This window comes from Chelonoidis abingdonii, chromosome 4 (genome assembly GCF_003597395.2).
Source record: "Chelonoidis abingdonii isolate Lonesome George chromosome 4, CheloAbing_2.0, whole genome shotgun sequence".
NCBI lineage: Eukaryota > Metazoa > Chordata > Testudines > Testudinidae > Chelonoidis > Chelonoidis abingdonii.
Window position 1 is genome coordinate 35,995,014 of NC_133772.1, and position 24,192 is coordinate 36,019,205.

A 24,192-nucleotide genomic window follows, 5' to 3' on the forward strand; every position below is an offset into this window, starting at 1 on the left:
GGCTATTAGCCGGGGAGGGTAAAGAATGGTGTCCCTAGCCTCTGTTCATCAGAGGATGGAGATGGATGGCAGGAGAGAGATCACTTGATCATTGCCTGTTAGCTTCACTCCCTCTGGGGCACCTGGCATTGGCCACTGTTGGTAGACAGGTACTGGGCTAGATGGACCTTTGGTGTGACCCGGTATGGCCGTTCTTATGGGCAAATATGACTGACAGCTATGGCAAACTGAACTCTTTTATTAATGACCTTCCAGAGGAGAGGCGGGAACAGTTCAAAGGTTTACTCCCTTAGGGACAACTTGTAGCCAGAACTGCACTACAAGTGTCCCTTCATGTGGCAGACACGGTGGCAAGAACAGCCATAGCTGTTATAATGCGCAGGGCATCCTGCCTGCAATCATCAGTAAGGCTGCAAGTCTGTCACGGAGGTCACAGAAGTCACAAATTCCATGACCTCTGTGACCTCTGCAGCAGCAGTTTGGGTGTGTGGGAGGGGGCTCAGGGCTAGGGGCAGGGAGTTGGTGGGTGGGGTGGGGGGGTGCTTGCCTCGGGGTGCGGGGCTCCTTGGCTCCCACTGGCATGGTCCTGAAGCTCCTAGGTGGAGGAGGGCCCGGGGGCTCCATGTGCTGCCCGTGCCTGCAGGCCCTGCCCCCACAGCTCATGTTGGCTGTGGTTCCTGGCCAATGGGACCTGCGCAACTGGGGCTTGTGGTGGGAGCAGTGCATGGAGCCCAGGAGTCACTCAGGGCTCAGAATTGGATACACTGTTACTTTTCACGTTTCAATCACTCAAGCAACTCTGAAGCTCCTTCCATCTACAGTGGGGCATTGCTCTACAGTTACCTGAAGTGGAGCACCCATACAGCCATCACGCGAAGAGAAGGTTACTCACCTTGTGCAGTAACTGAGGTTCTTCAAGATGTGTGTCCCTGTTTGTACTCCACTACCCACCCTCCTCCCTTCACCCTGTACTTTGGAGTTTGCATTAGGGACAGGAACTGAGGGGGTTGGGTCACACGCATGATAGATGAGGCACCAACAGTGCCATGAGACAACCACTGTGCATGTGTGACCCAGACGGACACTGCTGCTGAAATTCTCTGATCAACGGCGCAGGAGCGCACTGATACATGAAGTGGAGCACCCACAGTGGGACACATCTCAAAGAACGTCAGTTATTGCACAAGGTGAGTAACCTTCCCTTCACTCACGTGTGCTGGAATATTTATGCACTGCCGTATTTTTCCAGGGACTGGTACAGTCTGACTGATACTCTGCCAGGATAATATTAGGGCCCCATAACTGCCTATGCTTCCTCCTCCTGCCACAGGTATTGCTTCAACCAGCCTGCCTATGAGCCCTTCCAGGGACAGAGTTAGAGCACCATAATTATTGTATCATGAGAGTTGTGAGAAGGCTATTTTCTTCTTTGAGTGATTGCTCATGTTTATTCCACAACAGATGTGTATGCTCGCCATGTGCACTGGTGCCGGAAGTTTTTCCCCTAGCAGTATCTATAGGGGAGCGCCCCTACAACCGCTGGAGTGGCACCTCCATGGTGCAGTATAAGGGGTGCTGTGTGCTCCCCCCACCCTCAGTTCCTTCTTGCCGCCAATGAAGGTGCTTGGGAACTGCTCTGCTCCAGCTTGTCTGCAGCTTTCCTCTAGAACTCTTGTTCGTTCATCATAGTAGTACCTGTAGTTGAAGTAGTTAGATTAGTTTAGTGCACCTGGGTCAGGGCGTGCCTCGAGCTTTAAGTCATGCGACACTTGTAGGTGGCCGATATCAGTGTGTGATCTGCACACAGACTGTTTACTCTGTCCGGGGGAAGCCCATCTCAGCCATCGCTGTAAGATTTGCAGGTCGTTCAAGCCTCAGACCAAGAGAGAAAGGGTCTTTCGGCTCCGAGCTATCCTGATGGAGTCAGCATTGACCCTGACTCCGGTGCTCTGCTCTGAGTCAGCACCGAGTACCACAGTGTCTACACGCGGTGACCCCTCGGTGCCACCTACCAGTCCGCATGGCTCCCCATCCTTGGGACATGCCAAGAAGGCTAAGAAGAGGCCTTCTCCACTGCCGTCCCGGAGCAAGACCGGGGGAGAGGCTAGACACATGTTGGGCAGTCCTCGGTCCCCATTGGCCTCCAGGCCTCCAACTCAGGTCAAGCAGAGTAGCGTGGCCCATTTGGAACAGGCTTCCCCAGATGTCCGGATTCCCTCCACGCCGGAGGCCCTGCAAACAGCCTGGGACGTTATGTCCTGCTGGTGCCAGGGGCACCACTAATGCTGGCTCCCTGGTCCAGAGGCAAGCCACTGCTGGGATCTCCACAGTCGCCCCCCTGCTCGGCATCATTTGCGGTCGAGGGAAAGTTCCTGACACCGTTTGCCATTCAGCGCACTGCCCGGTGCATAGTCCACGCTGGTCACCTTTGACCTCTACCAGGTTGTCTGGCTGGGTTCCGACTAACAGGAGCTCCAGGCACCGCTCCGCTCAAGACTGAGACTGATGGCTCCAAAGGTCCTTGTCTCTGAGGGGCTACCGTAACCAGTCGTGACATGAACATTGACACTGTTCCTGTTCGTCATCTCACTCCAGGACCCTGCTGCAGTACCACTCCTGCAGTCCTGGGCGTTGATCGCTGGCCCCTCGCTGTCGCGGATCCGCCCGCCGGAGCTGATCGCAGAGCAGCTGCTACCATTGGCACTGTTCCCGATGCTGCCACTCATCCCGGTCCAGGGACAGCCACAGGTCGTACGCCAGCCCAGCCTCCCTTTGTAGCCGTCAATCGATGGGACAGGCCAGTCAGGCTGAACAGCCTGCTCCGCTGGTGCCACAGCAGTGGCACCAGGCTCGTAGGCCAGCATCATGGTATCAATGGGCCCCGTGGCCCCCGATGCTGCCCCTGCCCCCTGCGGCTGCGAAAGGTCCAACAGGAGGTGTATACCAACAAAGGGCGTTGACTTTGCATCCAGTGCCTAATTTCTTAGTGATAGACGCAGTCCAGTGATGTGGCATGCAACAACAGCCCTGAAACACAACTCATGATAAGGACTGGAAAAAACTTGATGAGTTTTGGCAACAAGGCTTACTCCTTGGCTACCCCTCACCTCTGCATAGCCAACTATGCAATATTACTAACAAAATACAACTATACAAACTACCCAAAAATGTTCAGATTGATTTATTTTATTGCCAAGAAAAAGGGAGAACAATTTGCAGCACTTGATTCTGAGGACAGGGCTGCAACTTCTGTGTCAACGGTGGTTGCAATGAGAAGTTCATGGCTCTATCTTTCTGGTTTCTCCAAAGAGGTACAATTCATGGTGGAAGACTTGCCAGCCCAAATTATTCACCAAAAGGACAGACAACTCACTTCACTCACTCACAGACTCATGAGCAATTCTCTGATCCTTGGGAACCTAGAATCCCAAACTGAAGAGGAAACAGAGGAATTACTTTACATCCCAGCGATACCACCGGCCAATGTATTCACATCAACGGTGGTGATTTGACTCACAAGGTCACAGACAGAGGCCCTGAGGGGACAACAGTCTGCTTCTCAAGCTGCATCCCAACCATCAACTTCCCCTAACAAGAACTGTGGTGGATGGAGACTAATGCTAGACCTCCGATAATTCAACAAGTTCAAACACAATGATTCAAAATGGTCGCACTATAAGCAACTGCCTGATAAAAGCATCAACCCAGCAGACAGCATTGCAAGCCACCAAAATGGTGGTAACCCTCTTCATGAATCTGGGCTTCCTAATAAATACTGACAAGCCCACTCTAACAACAGTGCAAGAGCTAGACTTCATTGGGGCCCACCTCAACTCTCTATATCCTCACTACCGAGACAACGTTCTTTCATTCTCACCAGCCTCATACTCACTTCGTGAAATAGCCCACAGGAATCTGCCAGGACTTGCCCCCAACTCCATGACCACGTGGCAGCCACAACATTTGCTGTCAGACACACCAGATTAAACATTGTTTGCCTACAAGGAAGGCTACGTATTAACTTTGTTCTACACAGGCATGGCATAAACAAGCACCTCACAATATCGGGCAAAATAAAGGTGGGCAAAACTGACCAATGTATGCACGGGGGCATCCTTCATTCAGACCACAAATGCCTCACTCCTGGGATGTGGAGCACACCTGCACCCACATTCTATACAGGGCTGCTGGTCCCCTGCGGAATCCCTTTGACACATAAACCTATTGGAACTTCAAGCTGTCCGCAACGCTTGCTCCCAATTCCTGCCACTCATCAAAGACAAGGCTATTTGAAGCCTTAGCTTGTATGTATTATATATACAGACAAAGGGGAGCACACTCACAGTACCTCTGTGTGCAAGCCATAAAACCCTAACGATGGTGTGTCAGACACAATATCCACACCACCACAGCAGATACCCTCAGCAGACAAATTTCTCAGGACCGCGAAGGGAGCTTGACAACACAGTACACCTGCATGTATTTCAACACCAGGCGTTTCCCTCACAACTGCACAAAATACCAAACGCCCTCATTTTTGTTCTGGGTGCAGGTCTCGGTGTGCAATCATTAGGCGATGCATTCCTCCTCGAGTGGAATGCTCCCCTTCTCTATGCCTTCCCTCCGATTCCTCTCTTAAACCGAGTGATCCACAAGATCAGGCTGGATGGGCCATAGTAATCCTACTATCTTGGTCTCGCCAAACCATGGTATCCTTACCCCCTCAGCATGACCGTGCATCTATGAATCATACTCTCACTTATGTCTGACCCGCTGTCCCAGGATTCGGGCTGTGTCCTGCAACCGCAGAAACTCCATCTCAGAGCATGGCTCCTTCATGGCTCATGGAACCTGAGCTGACCTGTTCAGAGAAGGTACAAAATATAGTTACACAGTTGAACAGAAATGAACTGTCCCCATACACCTTGAAGGGGAGACGAGTTAAGGTCTGGTGCCAACTAAAATGGATGATTTCCGTCCCAAGGACATTATTCTCTATACTGCATTACCTATTAGAACTCAAATGGTCAGACCTATACATGAGCTCAGTAAAAGTCTATCTACCTACCATCACAGCATTCCGCTCCAAGGTGGATTGCCATCCTGTCTTTACCCATCTACTGGCCCAATGCTTCCTCAGAAGACTCAGTAATGCCTACCCTGAACTATCATAGAATCAGAAGAGACCTCAGGGAGGTCATCTAGTCCAACCCCCTGCTCAAAGCAGGACTAATCCCCAGGCAGATTTTTACCCCAATTCCCTAAATGCCCCCCTCAGGGATTGAGCTCACAACCCTGGGTTTAGCAGGTCAATGTTCAAACCACTGAGCTATCCCTCCCCCCTTTGTGAGCCTACTACACCATGGGATCTGAACCTGGTCCTTCAAATCACCATCTCTTCCCCACGTGAACCCAGGACGACATAATCATTGCTACACCATTCTGTGAAAGTAGCATTTCTTGTAGCAATGACATCAGTCATACGTGTGGGAGCACCGTGGGCTTTCATGGTGGAACCCCCATACATGGTCTTCTTTGAGGATAAAGCCTCCCTCAGACCACACCCCTAAACCCAACACAGATAGAACACATTACACGTTCCATAATTTTGATGTTCGGAGGGCATTGGCTTCTTACATAAACAGGACTAAACGATCCCATAAATCACCCAGATTGTTTCTATCCATCACTGAATGCTCCAAAAGGAGCACCATCTCTAAACAAAGACTTTCCATGTAGATTCACAATGACACAAAACTCTATCATCAGTTGAACTGCCAATCTCTCATGGGGGTTCACTCACATCCCGCTAGAGCCTTATCAGCCTCCACAGCTTCCCTGCACAATGTACCTATCACGGACGTTTGTAGAGTTGCTACCTGGGTCTCTGCCCATACCTTTAGACAGCACTATGCCTCAGAGCAACTGGCAACATCTGATACCTCCTTCAGATGCTCTCTACTATCGGAGGTTACGACTTCAACTCCAAAGCCCCTCCTTCCATTGGAGGGCACTGCTCTGAAGTCACCTAAAGTGGAGCACCCACAGGAACAGCACTCAAAGAAGAAGAGAAGGTTACTCACCTTGTGCTGTAACTGGGGTTCTTTGAGATGTGTGTCCCTGTGGGTGCTCCACTACCTTCCAGTCTCTCCTCTATTTCGGTTTTTCTTTATTAGTCTCTGCAGTGGAGAAGGAACTGAGTGGGGGTTGGTCGCACAGTGTCTGTTAACTGCCTGCAGCAGCGGGAGGCAGGGACCAAGCATATGCGACCCAACCGGCACAGCTACTAAAAGTCTCTGGCTGTGAGCACAGGGGCACATGAACACCTAAAGTGGAGCATCCACAGGGACACACATGTCGAAGAACCCCAGTTACTGTATAAGGTGAGTAACCTTCTCTTCTCATGGACAAACACTACCTTGATGTTTTACATCAATAGGCAAGGTGAGGCCCATTCCTCTGCCAGGAAGCCCTCAGGCTGTGGGACTTCTGTATAGCCCACGACATTTGCCTACAGGCCTAGCACCTACTGCACGTCCGGAACTCGCAGGCAGATCGCCTGAGCATAGACTTCTCTCAGCACGAGTGGTCTCTACACCCAGAGGTGGTGCACAGACTTTTCCAAGAGTGGGGAACTCCCCAGGTGGACCTGTTCACAACTCGCCAGAACCGCCAGTGTCCCCAGTTCTGCTCTGGGGGGGTGGCAGGGGCAGGGCAGGGAATGGGTGCTATCTCCGATGCCTTCCTTCTATCCTGGGCAGGCCAGCTTCTCTATGCCTTCCCCCTAGTCCCACTGATCGGCAAGTTCTGGAAAAGATAAAGACGGACAGGGCCTGGATCCTCCTGATTGCCCCCGGCGTGGCCCAGGCAACATTGGTACAGGGCCCTCACGAGCCTGGCAGTTGCCCCACCATGGCCGTTACCATCATGCCTGGACCTGTTCTCCCAGGACCAGGACCACTGCCTCCACCCCAACCTAGCTGCACTGCATCTCATGGTGTGGCTGCTCAATGGTTAGGCTGGGAGGAGAGGACATGCTTGGAAGGGGTTCAGTACGTCCTCTTGGAAAGCAGGTGACCCTCCATGGTTCAAGCCTACTTGGCAAAGTGGTCTCAGTTCTCCCAGTGGGCAGCTGAGTGGGGCGTTTCACCCATGGCTCCCCCAATCCAGCTCATTTTAGACTGCCTCCTTCATCTCAGAGCCCAAGGCCTAGCGCCCTCGTCTGTCAAGGTGCATTTGGCTGCCATATCGGCCTTCCACCCGCTGGTGCAGGGGCACACAGTATTCTCCTATGCTTTGACTGGCCAGTTCCTTAAGGGTTTGGATCATCTCTTCCCGTACATTAGGCCCCAGTCCTGCAGTGGTGCTGGCCCGGTTGACGGGTCCCGCTTTTGAGCCACTAGTTACATGCTCTGTCTTGATCTGAGCATAGTTTGACTGATTTGAGCGTTAGGGTTGCCTGAAAATTTACCAAAGAGATTACATGCATTTTTTGACAATACTGGTTATAGAGTTACAGTTTATTTTCTTCTTTTCAAATCAGTACTCTGCTGCTGAAAAATTAGAGTGAGGGGGAGAGAAAATTTTGTTAGACTAGTGGGAAATCAAAATGTAATATGTCCCTTAATAACTCAGTTGTTTCAACTAAATAAATATTTATTTCCAGACCTATGATGATATCACTTTTAAGGCTGGTGCTGAAGCAAGAAACCAAACAAACTAGCCTGGGTACTTTTAGCATAGGTAAAAAAATGCAAGAGAAATAATTGATTTAAGAACCTACCAGTGTAGGAACCAATAACAAGAAAAAGAAGAATTTAAAGGAATTATTTTTCTCTTTTTAATTATATTGCCAAAACTTATTTTAATATTTTCTCTGATAGTACAAATAACATTTAAAAAGTTCCCCAAAAAGCAAACTTAAAGTAATTATTTTAAGTAGGCATGTCTAATCATGAATTAAAATATAGTTTGTCACTTGCAGTAAATTAAATGGGATTTAATGCACTTGTTTTTCTTCTCTTTAGCTGAATGGATTGGAATGTCTGGTGTTATCTCGCTCACTGTTTTGGGAGTTCTTTTAGATTCTATAAGCTTTAGTCCAGGGGTTGATGAATTTATCTTTAGGTGAGTATTTACTTCCATTTTAAATTAACTGTTTTATGTCCTTCAAGATATTCATTGTTGCTACTTATGTGTCAGGAGAGGGAACTGGTGTTTATAGGCAGACTAATCTGATCAATAATGGAACATACAAATGGTCCCTGGATTAGATGCTCTTCCAGTGGGGTGGTTCATTCATAATTAAAAAACAAACAAACTAGTGTTCTGGTTAAAACACAGAGAAAAGTTGCCTTAATCTCTTCTGGCTTTGTGGAAGGAGCGTACCTCGAGGTTCTTCTTCGAGGAGGGTCCCTAGGGGTGCTTCACTTTAGGTTTCATGTGCCCCTGTGTGTTTAATCAGAGATTTGTAGTAGCAGTGCCTGTTTTGGGTTGCACATGCATGGCCCCCGTCTGGTGCTGCCTCAGGTGGTTATCTGGTGCTGTGAGATCAACCCCCTCTCGGTTCCTTTTCTACCGCCTTTGGCTTGAGTCGGAGCATCTAGCAGCATCTCTGTGCCTAGTCTCATTACCATATTTTTCACTAGTTAGATTTAATTCTTGCTCTTTATAGTTAATTTTTTTATCCTCTTCTTTCCCATTAAAATTATTTTGTCTCTCAAAAAAAATTGTTTTTTCTTCAGACCAGAAGTATAGGTTTCTGTTGTTAACTGTTAGAATAGACTATTAGTTTTTCCCCTTACGGGGGGAAACACTTCTCTGAGAGGCATCCCTGGTTCCCTGGGTTTTAAATGCTGTCTCACCTGCAGACTTTCAGTACCTGTGTCTGACAGGCACTTGCAATGTGTTCACTGCCTCGGCGAGACACACATACCTCAAAAATGCTCACAGTGCCACAACCTAAAAACCTGGATCAGGAAAGCAGGAGACCTACAATTTTAAACTCCGCCTGACGGAGAAGTCTCTCCGGACGGCATCTGACCCTGAAGCATAGACCCCACCTTTCAGCAATCCTTCCTCCATGGTTCAGACTAAAGATCCACCCTCTAAGAAGGTGGCAAAAAGTGGGCCAGAACTTCTCTGCCTCGGGAATCCGCCAAAAAATGGTGTTCCCCAAACTAGCAAACTGAGCGCACCAGCCTTCTCCATGGCCAAAGTAGTGGGACCCTCCAGTACCGTGGGTACCAAAAGAGCAAAAGACTCCAAGCAGGCTCATTCTGACATGGGCAGTAAGGGAAAACCGAAACCCCATGCTTTAGCACCGACAGAGCTGATTAGACAGCTCGGCACCGCTGCAGACCATGGTGCAAACTTCTGTTGGTATAACACAATCCATGCACGCGTCAACACCGTCAATCGTGCTGCAACAGTTGGTACTGACTGCTACTCCTTCAAAGGCACTGATGCTACCAGCACCACAGCAGTTCTTGCACCAGAAGGACCTAACGATCACCTCGATGCCAGAATTTCCTATTCTCAGCACCGACGTCACTCAGGCATCTTTGGTACCGAGCCACCTCACCACTCCACCTCAATGTGCTCCCCCGTTCTCGAGTGACGAGGATGAGGACGAAGGGGAAATATAATCTTCACACCATTCTTTTCCCATCTGCATGCCTTCGAGACCAAATCAACCACCACAAAGGGGATATTATACTGAACCCAAAGATTGACACTGATATGGGCACCTTTTCCACTACACTGGACTTATTGGAGCCAATGGGTGGAATACCCCCAACAACACCACAAATCTCCCAGCCCACCCAGGTTGAGCATGTGTCATTCACTCTCACCTTTGGTACTGGGACCATCTGAGCTTCCAGAAGAGGTGGCTGAAGAGGAGGATGAGATCTCTGAGCAGGAGATGGCACAAGCAGCCCACTTCTCATCATCTTCCCCCAACAACGCTATCATGCCCCACCTTCCAATACGGGAGATGATTTCAAATAATTTCAAGACCTTGACAAGAGAGTTGCGAGCTAATTGGACATTTCAGTGGAAGAAGTCCACGAAGCACAACATAAACTCCTAGACAGCTTACAGACATAAACGTGTTCCAAAATCACTCTACCCATAAATGACCCGATTGTGGAATCAGTAAAGTCAATTTGGCAGACCTCAGCAACAATCCCACTCATGTGCAAGAGGTCTGACAAAAAATATTATGGGCTGGCAAAGGGAATGGGGTTCCTCTTCTAACACTCCACGCCGAATTCCTTGGCGGTGGATGCAGTTAACGAATGGGACAGACAACAAAACTGCAAAAACACGCCTTATAATAGAGATTGGAAGAGGCTTGACCTCTTTGGCTGTAAGGCCTACGTCTTGGCAACTCTACATGTTAGGATCACCAATTTTGAGGCATTAGTTGCCAGACATGACCATACTAATTATTCAAAGCTATCAGACTTTATTGATGTTTATTCCTGAGGAGAAAAGAGAGCAGTTCGTGTCTATTATCTCGGAAGGACATCATATAGCCAGGATAGCATTGCAGGATGCCCTGGACTCCTCAGACACAGCAGCAAAGTCTGCAACCACTGTGGTAGTGATGAGAAGGGCATCTTGGTTACATTTCTCTCTGGGTTCCCCTGAGAGGTGCAATTAACAGTTGAAGATCTTCCATTCAAAGGGCCTAAACTCTTTGCAGCCAAAACAGATGAGTCCCTCCACACACTCAAGGGCAACGTTGAAGTCCCTGGGCATTTATACACCTCAGATCAAGAAAAGACAGGGCAGATATTATGCCTCACAGAGATTCCGGTCCATTCACTACATGCAACCACACAGACAATATGAACAACAAGGGCGGAAACAAAGATCCACAAGGAGGAGATAGCCTCCACCTCAGCCTGCTACATCTCAACAACCAACCTCAAGGCAGCAATTTTGAGACTTTGGTTGAGGGCCTAGACTCGCACATCTTTCAGAATCACAAGATCAGATTGGACAAGTCCAAAGTCATCCTGATAGCCCCCATGTGGCCTTGACAAATGTGGTTCCCTTACCTTCTCAGAATGGTGGTGTGCCAACCACGCACTCTTCCTCTTCTACCTCATCTCCTTTCTCAGGTTGCAGGCCATATCCTTCACCCAGACTTTGAAAGACTCCATCGTAAGGCATGGTTACTCCACGGCTCTGAAGACCTGAAATGGCATGCTCAGAGGAAGTACAGAACATTTTATTAAATAGTCGCAGAACAACCACCCATCACATATATCTACAAATGGAGATGAAACAATACCTGGTGCCAAAAGAAACAGATCACAGCAATCTCTTCCTCATTTCCTCTGATACTGGACTACTTGCTGGAACTTAAGAAATTGGGCTTCTCCATGAGCTCAATCAGGGTGTACCTCTCAGCTATCACATTTTTCCACCACAGGGTGGACGACTTATCCATTTTTGTGCACCCAATCACCAAGTGTTTTCTCAAAGGCTTCAGCAACATTTACACTGAATTATGAGCTACTACTCCATTATGAGATTTTAACTTAGTCTTCTGGGGCATCACTGGACTCCTGTTTGAACCATTAGTGATGTGTTCCCTCCTCACTTTTCAATGAAAGTTAAGTTTCTTGTTGCCATCACATCTGCCAGATGAGTGGGAGACCTAGGGGCCTTCACGGCACACCCACTATTCATGATATTCTTCAAAGATAAAGTTACCCTGAGACCTCATTCAAAGTTCTTACCTAAGGTCATTTCATCATTCCATCTCAACCAACCCATCCACCTACTAACATTCTACCTGAAACCTCATGGGAATAGATGGTAGTCAACACTAGAGGCCCTGAACGTCTGCGGTGTGCTAGCCTTTTACACAGACAGAACAAAGATGTTCAGGAAGTCTCCAAAATTATTTGTCTCAATCACTGAACAGTCAAAAGGAGATGCTATATCTAAATAGAGACTGTCCAGATGGACTTCAGAATGTTTCTAATTATGCTATCACCAATACGATCTTCAACCTCCAGCGAGGATTCACACACATACCACGAGAGCTCTATTGGCTTCAACAGCATTTCTTAACCATGTCCCCCTTATGGACATCTGTATAGTGTCAACTTGGGCCTCGACCCATACATTTACACAACATTATGCATTAGAGTATCACACATCATCTGATGCACTGTTTGGTCTTACTGCATTATCATCTGCCATGACTTCAACTCCGAAGCTCTTTCCTTCCACCGAAGGGCACTGCTCTGAAGTCACCTAAAGTGGAGCACCCACAGGGACACTTGTCGAAGAAGAAGAGAAAATTACTCACTCTGTGTAGTAGCTGAAGTTCTTTGAGATGGTTGTCCCTATGGGTGCTCCACTACCGCCGGTTCTCCCCTCTACTTTGGTGTTTCTCACTAGATGCTCTGCAGCAGAAAAGGAACAGAGAGGGGGTTGGTCGCGTAGCACCAGATAACTGCTTCAGGTGGTGCAACCCAACCAAGCACTGCTACCAGAAATCTCCAATTACAAGTGCAGGGGCACACGAACACCTAAAGTGGAGGACCCACAGTGACAACCATCTCAAAGAACCTCAGATACTGCACAGGGTGAGTAACCTTCTTATTTATATCTGTAGTGAAAAAATTTTGATCGCATGTGAAAAGGCTCCTGTGAATCTCTTTAAATTTTCTCCCACAAAAATTACTTGACTAGCTCTTCATTTGTCCAAGTTTAACTTGTTCACTTATTTCAGCTTGCCACAAGGACATTACCACTCAGAGCCACGTTGATCAATATATTGAAAGCAATTAAATTAAACTTTGTTCAAACAAAACATTTGTAATGCAACTTACTTACAAAAATTAAAAAAAAATGTCATTTAGAACAGAAAATGGAGTAGGTACAGTCATCTATAATTTCTTGCTTTTTTCAAAAAGTAAATATTCAGAAAATTACAGTTACCAATTTTTAAGAAGCATATAAACAATTTACATGAAAAATGGCTGTAATTTTGTATCTTATTTTTCATGTAATCCTTTCTGAGGAGACATAAATCAATTATTCTTTGAAATGAAACAGTATAACTTAACAAACCCAAAGGGAGCACAACAGGGGCTTATCAAAACAATATGCAGGATAGCTGTACCTGTAAATCCTCCATACACCACACCACCATAGTCACTTGAGGACACCTTCCAACTCCAAACCATCACCTCTCTTGGAAGGAGACCCACATTTCTCTCCCTCTTAGTCAGGGTTTTAAATTTGGACAGCTTCCTGCCTTACACTTTAATATCCCCAGCCAGCCAGTCTGCCTAAAGACAAGGTCCAATGATTTGTTTTTTCTCTAAGGGCTATGAATAGTGTGCTGTCAGCAGTTACAAGTTACCACACAGCTCCTTCTTTTGAAGCACATTTATACTTAAAAATAAAAGCATAGGGGATATAGTGTACTTAGATTTTCAGAAAGTGTTTGACAAGGTCCCTCACCAAAGGCTCTTAAGCAAAGTAAGCTGTCATGGGATAAGAGAGAAGGTTCTCTCATGGATTAATAACTGGTTAAAAGATAGGAAACAGAGAGTAGGAATGAATGGTCAGTTTTCAGAATGGAGAAAGGTAAATAGTGGTGCCCCCAGAGGTCTGTATTGGGACCGGCTCTATTCAACATATTCATAAATGAGCTGGGAAAAGGGGTAAACAGTGAGGAGGGAAAATTTGCTGATGATACAAAACTTCTCAAGATAGTTAATTCCCAGGCAGACTGTGAAGAGCTACAAAAGGATCTCTCAAAACTGGGTGACTGGGCAAGAAAATAGCAGATGAAATTCAATGTTGATAAATGCAAAGTAATGCCCATTGGAAAACATTTTAACTGTACATATAAAATGATGGTGTCTAAATTAGTTGTTACCACTCAAGAGAGATTTTAGAGTCATTGTGCATAGTTCTCTGAAAACATCCATTCAATGTGCAGCAACAGTCAAAAAAGTGAAAAGAATGTTGGGAATCATTAAGAAAGGGATAGATAGTAAGACAGAAAATATCTTGTTGCCCCTATATAAATCCATGGTACGCCCACATCTTGAATACTGCATGCAGATGTGGTTGCCCCATCTCAAAAAAGATGTAATTGGATAAGGTTAAGAAAAGGGCAACAAAAATGATTAGGGGTATGGAACAGCTTCCGTATGAGGAGAGATTAATAAAGCTGATCCTTTTCAGCTTGGGAAAGAGACAACTTGGGGGAGAGGCATATGATTGAGGTCTATAAAATCATGACTGGTGTGGAGAAAGTAAATAAGTGTTATTTACTTCTTCTCATAAGACAAGAACTAGGGGTCACCAAATGAAATTATTAGGCAGCAGGTTTAAAACAAACAAAAGGAAGTATTTCTTCACACAACGCACAGTCAATCTGTGGAACTCTTTGCCAGAGGCTGTTGTGAAGGCCAAGACTATAACAGGATCAAAAAAAGAACTAGATAATTTCATGGAGGATAGGTCCATCAATGTCTGTTAGCTGGATGGGCAGGGATGGGGTCCCTAGCCTCTACCCTCTTCCCCCAAGCTCCCACTCCTGTCCTACCTCTTCTCATCCCATTTTGTAGTTGTGCATTTGATTTCTCCTTCCTAAGTGTAGAAATTTGCTCTTATCTCTGAATTTCATCTTGTTGATTTAAAACCAGTTCTCCAATCTGTCAAATTCTAATCCTGTCTTCCAAAATGCTTGCAGCCCCTCTGAGCTTGGTGTCATTGACAAATTTTATGAGCATGCTCTCTATTATCCAAGTCACTAATGAAAATATTGAATAGTGCTGAACCCAGAACAGATCCCTGTGGGACCCCACTAAATACATCCTCCCAGTTTGACAGGAAGCCATTGATAACTACTCTTTGAGAGTGTCTTTCAACCAGTTATGCACCCACCTGTAGTAATTTCATCTAGACCACATTTCTGTAATTTGCTTAAGAGAATGTCATGAGGGCGTGTGTCAGAAGCCTTACTAAAATCACAACTACAGCTTCCCGCTATCCACTAGGCCAGTGGTAATCAACTGAGAGATCTTCCAAAGGGTGCATCAACTCATCTAGATATTTGCTTAATTTTACAACAGGCTACATAAAAAAGCACTAGTGAAGTCAGCACAAACTAAAATTTCATACAAACAAAATGAGAAAGTAAGCAATTTTTCAGTAACAGTGTGTGTGACACTTGTATTTTTAGGTCTGATTTTGCAAGTAAGTAATTTTTCAGTGAGGTGAAACGTGGGGTACACAAGACATATCAGACTTCTGAAAGAGGTACAGTAGGCTGGAAAGGTTGAGAACCACTGCACTATGCCATATAATGGACTTGAAAATTCTCAGTGGTTCAGGAGTCAATTGGTCAGTCTTGGGATTTAAGATAGTTTTGAGTCTAAGAGATCACATTTGGGGAAGAGAGAGAAAATTTTTTGTGGTAAGATGGTGTGAATAAAATATGGTGGCTGTTTAAAGCCGCTCACAGGTTTGGAATGAAACATTAAATCCCAAAGAGATGTATTAGTTGATAAAGCGTAGGTGAGATGATTAAAGGAGTATGTTTATCACATGGCTGAATAATGTCTCATGCATATCACTTCCATTTTGTGTTTGACTCCATAGTTAACCTTGTGTGCTGTGTTTAAAGCAGCTATTCAGCCTCTTTATTATATATGAAGAAGACAGTGTATCTTTTCAAGACTTACACTAGTTAGCAATTTTCTGAAAATTTACACATTAATTAATGTGTTTAAAATTAATTTTAAAATGGATATTTTGAGAAATTTAGCATTCAGTGTCAGATCTTTTTTTGTACAGAATGGTCCTAATAACACAATGCTGCACACTCTTCAAACTTTCCATACTTAAAAACACATTCTCTTACAGTGACAAGCTCCAGATGCCTGTAAGAAAAGTACAAAATTCCCCAAAATAGAAAGATGTGTGATAATTTGCTCTCATGAAGAAGTCCGCTCCTAACCTCCAATAGTTAGAAGTTGGCTTAAATAATGAAGTATGAGGTTTTATATTATTAAAGAAAAAAGTTTTTGAAAAGTTTACTGTAACAAATCTGGATTTTATTGTATTCCATATAAATGACTTTGACATTCCCCAGGGTACAATCTGGACTGCTGTATAGCTGTGTCTCCGCAGTTCTCCAATCTGAGGTGCTTTTTACACTGCTTTACTAGTGAACAGCTACTCTTGGCCTATTAACACACAGCCTTCAGAGTGTAACTTGCTCCCAGCTACGCAGCATTGAGTGCTACTAGCTAGCCACTCATGAATTACACTGCAGAAGAACACCAGCAGATTCCCACTCCCAGACTTTCTCCCAGAAGTGTGCATCTTGTACTTCTCATTACTCTCCTGAATAATACAAACTCATAGAAAGTCTGTCATTTCATCTAAGGAAAATGATAGGGACAAATCATGATATCCCAAGCGATGGTTCTCAAACACTTAAATCCAAACACACAGGTTTAGATAAAACAAGAAGATAAATGTATTGTGCATAAAAGTCAGGATAGAAAAGAAAAGAAAAAAAATGCAATTTAATACCCAGTTTAACAGGTTAAGTGAACTTAAAAGCTTAAAAGCAAAAGGTTTTTCTGACCAGAAGCTGTAGTAAATTTCATAGGCTGGCTCTCTTTGCAGCCTTGGACCCCTTAGTTCAGTGTCCTCCACGTGTTCATTGATGTTATCAGCAAAGGGATGGGAGGAGAAAAGGTGAAGTGGAGGGCATTGTCTCACATTTTTATACCACTCTCCCCAATTTGAGGATTACTTCAAACTGCGATGCAGGCGACATGCAGTCTGTTGCCGACATGAGGTATGAACCATCCCTGTGATGAAATGTACATTTCTTGTTTACACCTTCCCGCCTGCTGGTGAATGGCTGCTTTAACACCTGTCTGGGGCCAATGTGTCTTTGTTTCTGAAAAACTGGTTTTATGGGTATTATCCAGAATTATAGCATATTATAGTAACAGTCATGTAACAGAATTTATAAATTAATATACAATACTGATACATGTTTTACTCAAACAATAATGTTCAGCAGACTGTAACTTTTCAAATGATACTTCACAAGGCATACTTTGTACAAAATTTATCATAGTCCTATGAGATGGGTGAACATAGGGGTGCTGCTGGCAGTCCCTCTTTGAATCTTGTTAAATTTTTAACCCTTGGTGATATACTGTAACAATATGTTCCAGATAATAGCAGGCAATAGCAGATAATAGCTTCCAACTACAGTAGTCTGTGAATAAACAACCAATATGAGGATAACATTAATGTTTATTCTGAAATGAAGACTAGTGCTGTGTTTTTTATAATCTATCTCTGCTTTTCTTTAACATAGGTTCTGGGCAATGCTGACATTTTTGGCTTATGTTATGATATTCATTATAATTGGAATTGTGATAGCCGTAAAAACCTTTCCATATGTGACTATTCGTGATTTGTTTTATATCTTAACACTCTATCTTGCATTGAATCTTATAAGGTAAGGACTACCGTTTGCCCCTACGTAGAACAACCCTCTGCCCCATCCCCCTGCCTTTTTAAAATCATGATTGCACATATGGCTTTAAAAATATTGTTATCTGTTTTATGATGTTTTAAAGTGCTTTACATTTTCTTTGTTTATGCAGGCACTGGCATGTTGGGGTGCTTTCAGAAATAGAATTTTATGTTTATTTTAGATTTTATTTGACACTAACAGCAATGAGTTCAGCTTCTAACAATAATTGCTGGAATTACATTAATGCTTAGCATTTTGTGGGCTTGCAGGGTAACCTTGTTAATAGGATTCCTTTGCTAAATCATGGGCTGAGTCTGATCAGTTGCCTCATAGAGAATGTTTGAACTCTCATGGCCTGGTTGTATAAGAGACAAAGAGGAAGTTCTACAAAATTTTGAATGGCAAAATTGTGTGGTAGACAGCTTAAGTAATTCAAGCTGTCATCACTCTGTGGTTGAGTCTGTTGGGACAAAATATCAGATTTTATGGATAAAATCATATGAATTGGGAATGAACTGTCTGCTTCTATGGCTGCAGAAAGGAATCTGAAGGGGACAAATGCTATATCTTCTCTGAATTTAGTCTGTGACTTGTGAGGAACTAGCAATTTTGGGAGCACTTTGTTCCAAAACCATGTCTTTTGCTCTGAGTAGTTCTTGGCTGGTGAAGGCCAGTGAGGAAGTACTGGGTCCATTGCTAGCAGAGAAAGGCAGCATTTCCCTTAAAACAAGGACAGATGCCAGCTTCTCTGAAGGTAGCTGCTGTGCGACTTTTTGGTCAAACAAAAAAACAAAAAAACCCACCAATAGTACAACAAAAACCGCTGACAATCTGGCTGACTATCAGCCAGTATCTAAATTTGATTCTCAATCAAATTTATAGAGAAGTTTGCAGTAAGACCACTCTTACAGTACTTAAATGCCTTGGATCTACTTGACCCTTGGCAGTCTAGGTACAGACCTGGATATGGGACAGAAAATGCACTATTGTCACTGGTTGATTTTGGTCTCCTGGTGGTGAATGAAGATGAAGTATCTATGCTAATATTGTTAGATCTGTCAGTGTAACCCTTCTGCCCGTCAGAGCTGGCACAACAAGGGCCGGGTTCGATGTCTAGGGGTTCCGTTTCAATAACGCCATGCAAAATCGGCTCAAGCTCCCACCCAGTGTCCTGGGACAATTACATACCACCCCCCCGGGTGCCTCTAAAGGCAATACTTTCCCTCTCGCAAGCACAGAGTCTGAGTGTAGCAAAAACCTTTTAATAAAAGAGGGAAATAATGCAGCATTATGTTGGGGAAACACCACAAACAAGATTCATAACACAAACCATGAGCAAAAGACCAACCCCCAAGTAAATGTGGCAGTGTCCTTTTCCTCTCAGGGTCTTAAGTCCAGCAACCCAAAAGTCACTCTGCCTGCAGTTTCTGTCCTTCGTCAATACAGCCTCAAAAGTTCAGAAGTTCATCTGCAGAGTTTACTTCTCAGCCTGGGTAGAAGTAGGAGGGGAGCTATGGGGGGAATCTTACATGCTCCGCTGCTCGGGTTGATGACCGATTGCCTGGCCTCTCCGTGGGGTTCTGCTGCAGTCTTCACGACCAGCTGCACCTCTCCGCCAGCTGCACCACTGTGCTATCCACTCCTCTCCGCTAGCCGTCCTGCTAGCCACTCACCAACTTGTCTTTAGGCCCACCCTCCTACTGAACACAGCTCTCTGATCTCAGTGATTTTAGCTGGTAGTAGGGGAGCATCAGTGCTGGTACACCACTAGCCTAAAGTAGGTCTAAGCATTAGACCTAGGTATTAGTGATCTCAGCTCTGCGGCATGTAACAAGATTCCTAATGGAGTCAAAATTAGTTCTGTTATTACACAGGGGAGAGAGGAGGAAGTCAAAGTGGTGTTTGGGGCCCATACTATCAGGTACAAATACCTGCCCCCCCCACCTCTCTCAAGTCACTGGGGTTTGGAACTCATATCCCTTGACTAGCGAGTGCTACTTAGTTGAGGGTGAGTCCCTTCAGCATAAAATGCTAAGTACAGTTCTACTGTCCTTGATTCACATAACCAGGATAACAACGCTTTATTACTCCTGCCCCAATAACAAAGAGGCTGGGGATCTCACAGCAGCCAAAGTGACCATTTGGGCAAGCAGTCCCTTCATGCTAGGCAGGGTGGGTATGTCCATGCAAACGAGATCAGCCCTGAAGTCCTTTTCCACAGCTCACCACCAGATGTCAGGGTAGAGTTCATTCTGACTGCTTACATCAGCAACCTTCAATACCATAGTTAATGAGGTAATATTGATTCACTTGCACACTGCATCAAAAGTGGATGCTGTTGCTTTTGGGTGGCTCTTCTTTCCCAGCTTAATGGTCCCATTGGATGGTGTGGGATCATAGCTCCTCCTACTAAACACTATTTGAAGTTCTTTAGTGTTCCATTTTATCTTCCCTCCTGTTCAACTTGTGCATGGAATTGTTGGAGGGTTTGTATAAAGGTTTGGACTGCAATGCTTTCAGTATGCTGATAACACCCAGCTCTATGTCTCTATCTCTGAGCATCGATATTTTTGCTCATTATCTTATTCTTTTATTTACACAGAGGCCTAGTTGTTTTGTTCTTGAGCCCTCTTCTGAGCCGTCTTGGTTATGGATTTAACTGGCGCTGGGGAGCTGTCATTGTCTGGAGTGGAATGAGGGCTACTTTTACTTTGAATATGGCTCTTGGGATTAGCCAATCAAAAGATCCGGGTACTGCAGCAATGAAGAACATGGTAAAAAAAAAAAAATTTAAAGGGCTATCTACATTTTTTTTTCAAAAGTTTTTCATAATTTGTACTAGATACATTTTGTTGGAATAAGTGACAAAAGAACTATAAGGACATTCAGGACCAGATTTTTCAAAGTAAATGAGCCAAATATATTTGCATATGAGTAATCCTTGCATAAAATAACCAGCACAAGTACACACAGATTATTTAGTTACATAAAATTAGCACATTCAAATCTATTCATGCAATTATGAGTACCTAACTTTGAAAATCTGGTCTGACTAGTTTTGATTCATAATAGAAATATGCATGTAGATGCTACTTTTTGTATTTAAAGATGCATTGCAGTTTAGTTTGTTTAATGCTTGTATATAATCTGAATTTTCACATACTATACAATGGGTCAATATTGTTTCATCAACACTTTCACTATACTTATGTAATTAGCACAGAAATATTTTTACTACAGTTAGCTGTCCCTCTTAGAACCTTATGTGGATTCAGGTGCATCATGTGAGCCTTTGTGAACTAATCCATTTTCTGCTAGGGATGCTGTTATCTGGAACTGTGTTTGTTACAAGTGCTTATGGCTAAGATTAAAAAAAAAAAAAAGCATGCCTGAAGTTGGGTCCTAAATCCATATTTAGGCACTCTGAAAATCAGGCCAGTTATTTAGTTATCTCTGGAGTTAGGAGCCTGACTTTAAGTATTCACTTTGAAAATTTTGTCCTATATTCCCAGAATTTAAGATATCAAAAATGAAAATCTCTGCTTCCAGCATTGATGGTATCATTGCTTACTCCCATGTAAGATCTGAAACTCTCTCTGTTTCTGTACCTCAGAGATCTGCTCTTCCTTTAGAGGAATTTTATTCATCTGTATCCTCAGCTCTGCATGGTAGTAGGAGTTCTTCTTCAAGGATGTTTTTGCCTTCATCTAGGCAACCTCGGTGGAAATTCTTCTCACTTCAGATTTCATGCTTTATAGAGGTCTAGTTCCACGGATCCTATCCTTTTATGGCACCATATGCCTTATCTTATGGGGCACAAATGTGGCCATTTGACCCTCACCTTTTCCCATCAGCTCCTTAGTTAGCTGAATCAAATTGCAGGGGGAAATTGTTGCTTTCTAGGAATCCTGCTGGAGACACTCTGTTATCCTGTCAGGAACTCTAAGAACCTGCATCACCAGGAATCTCAGAATGAGCAGCAAGGCCTTGTGGAGGAATATGTGGACCAACCTACCCCTTCATCCATATCCTCAGTGTCACCTGATGAGGCTGTGACACCATCAAATGTGTTAACTGTAGATTACTTCAGGACCTCCTTAAAAGGATGATGGACATACTAGACATTCCTTTGGAATTGTCTAGTAGAGAAATCATTAATTGTTTGACTTTTTTGTACCTGATATCCCAGGATCAATTAGCCATGCCTGTTAACGAAGACATCCTTAAACTTGCTAAAAACTTGTGGCGGACTCTTGCTGCCTTGTCTTGGCTGTATCTTAGAGGGCAGATCTTGGGTACCAAGTTCCTCTGAAGGCATTTGAATACTTTTTTATACATCTGGTACCTGGATTGCTGTTTTTAAAAATGGCTCATGAAAAATTGAAGTTGCCTGGGCTTTCTAGTTGTTCTCCAAGAGATAAAAGAGCTAAGAAGATGGAGCTTTGTGGGAGGAAGGTTTATTTATCTGCTTTCTTGCAGTTTTGTAGGCCAATTATGATGCCTTGTTGGCTAAATATGATTTTAGGCAATGGGACAATGGTTTACATATGTCTGAGAGGCTTTCTTAAGAGATGAGAGATGAGGACATCTAGGAGCCAGCAGGGAAAATAGCTGTCTAGATCTGGTGCTCCTGCTCAGCTCCACTAAAATTCACTGACCTCTGCTATTATTCTAAGGCCACAGCTTTTATCTCAAGATGGTTCATCCTGCTCTTTAACATCTTAGTAGCAGATGGGTCTGTTTTTGGAACACCCTTTCCTCCCTTACTCTCCCACCATCCTTCGCCCCAAACTACAAGGAAGCAGAGGCTCTCTGACAGCTCTATGTAGGGCAGCATGACACCACTTGGAGAGGAGGTCCCTCTGCCTGGACCCTTGATCAAGTCTATAAAATGCTAAAGCAGATATCTGAAGAGCAGATTCTGCTTAGGAAAATGTCAGAGGATATCTCTGAAATTAAGGCCATGACTGATGCACACTAAGTCAGTTTGCAGAGGCTATCCCTCCAGGACTGGGGAGAATGAGAATCACCAGAGTTAAAGGGAGCCAAAGAAGTTCCCACCTCAGTGCCGTATCCCCCATATCTGCCATCTTGCCAATATGTAAATTGAGGCAGAACCATCAGACACTCGCAGACTGAAATCAACACACTACATCCCACTGATCAGGAACTCAGACCAATCTTGGTGCCATAGGGGACAGTATCTATATTGTATCCTCTCACTGCGGCACCAGGGTTGATTGATTTGCCTAATAAACTGTGCAAACTGGGGTTGGACACCTATCAATCCAATCTCCTGACTCCATTTCTAACAGTGGTTTTGGAGTTTTGTTTTACTGGTTTTGTGATTGTGTGCTGCATCCACTTGTATGTTCAGATTACATGAAATGTTGCTTCAGATCGTTTTGAATTTCTTGCTAGAAGCTTTCCAAGAAAGTTAACACCCTACAAATCCATGCTTTAGATGTATCTGATATCTGTGGACCTATCACCAGGAAAGAAATATGTTCTCAGATGTATTTGAAATATTTGTTCTGTTCTTTAAATTTTAAAGGGCACTTGCACTGACCAATGCACCTTCAATAGGATTTGTCCTTTGCTTTACAAGTTTAATAGGCTCTCTTCTGATAAAAAATTGAATTGCTTTCTCTAAAGCTGGCATTTGTAGAGACATTCATTTCCATTCTGAGGGTTAAGGAACACTGCTTCCTAGTTATCTGTCCATCTCTTCAGTTCTTTCAAGATAGGGATGACTGCCATGGAGACATGTGGATGTAGTGGGTCAGGATTTCACCCAGGATTTCAATGGGTCTTGGTCACTTTTTGGATCCTGACAAGTTTTTCTGGAGTGAATCCTGAGTTCCACATGGATTAAACATTATTCGCTTCACTTTGTACCTGGACTTTGACTTCTCTCAGCAAAAAAATATTCCTTCTGTGTGAAAAGGGCTTTGAGGTTTTCTCTCGCCTGTATTTACTGTTTTAATGAGATAAAACCAGTTTTTTTGTTGTTTCAAGGGTGACAATGAGAAAAAGCAGCCACGAAGATACTGGTTAGGACATGCTAGGTCCCAGGGCTGCCCAGAGGATTCAGGGGGCCTGGGGTCTTCGGTGGCAGGGGGCCCCTGCTTTGGTGGTAATTTGGCAGCAGGGGGTCCTTCCGCTCCGGGACCCGCCACCGAAGTGCCCGAAGACCCGTGGCGGAGGTCCCCCACTGCCAATTACCGCAGAAGATCCAGCACTTCGGCGGTGGGTCCCGCTTCTGCGGTAATTTGGCGGCGGGGGCAGAAGGACCGCAAGAGTTTTCTGGGGCCCCCGGAGCGAGTGAAGGACCCTGCTCCAGGGGCCCCAAAAAACTCTTGTGAGGGCCCCTGCGGGGCCTGGGGCAAATTGCCCCACTTGCCACCCCCCCCCTCTGGGCAGCCCTGCTAAGTCCTTGATCCTCAAGTTCAGGTAGTGCCACTCTTCTGTGCCTTGGAGGCTTAAAGGCATCTGCACAGTTGCTATTTGGGTATCTACAGATTGCAATATGTCACTGCCAGCTAGATTTCTCCTCCTCAGAGAACATTTCTATTGGTCAGAATGTGCTTACATGCACCAAGTAAAGTAAGCTACAAGTAACATTTTAAGGTAAT

At 44.7% G+C, this 24,192-nt stretch overlaps 1 protein-coding gene across 1 annotated transcript in view; it reads left to right on the forward strand.

The window, feature by feature from the left end:
• The window catches only part of LOC116837279 (solute carrier family 9 member C1-like), a 330,899-nt gene that overhangs the window by 55,172 nt on the left and 251,535 nt on the right, over positions 1-24,192 (forward strand). Inside the window, exons 7-9 of the mRNA XM_032801556.2 lie at positions 8,028-8,127; positions 17,396-17,539; positions 20,160-20,331. Coding sequence (XP_032657447.2) covers positions 8,028-8,127; positions 17,396-17,539; positions 20,160-20,331 — 416 coding nt within the window. The remainder of the gene's footprint in view (positions 1-8,027; positions 8,128-17,395; positions 17,540-20,159; positions 20,332-24,192) is intronic.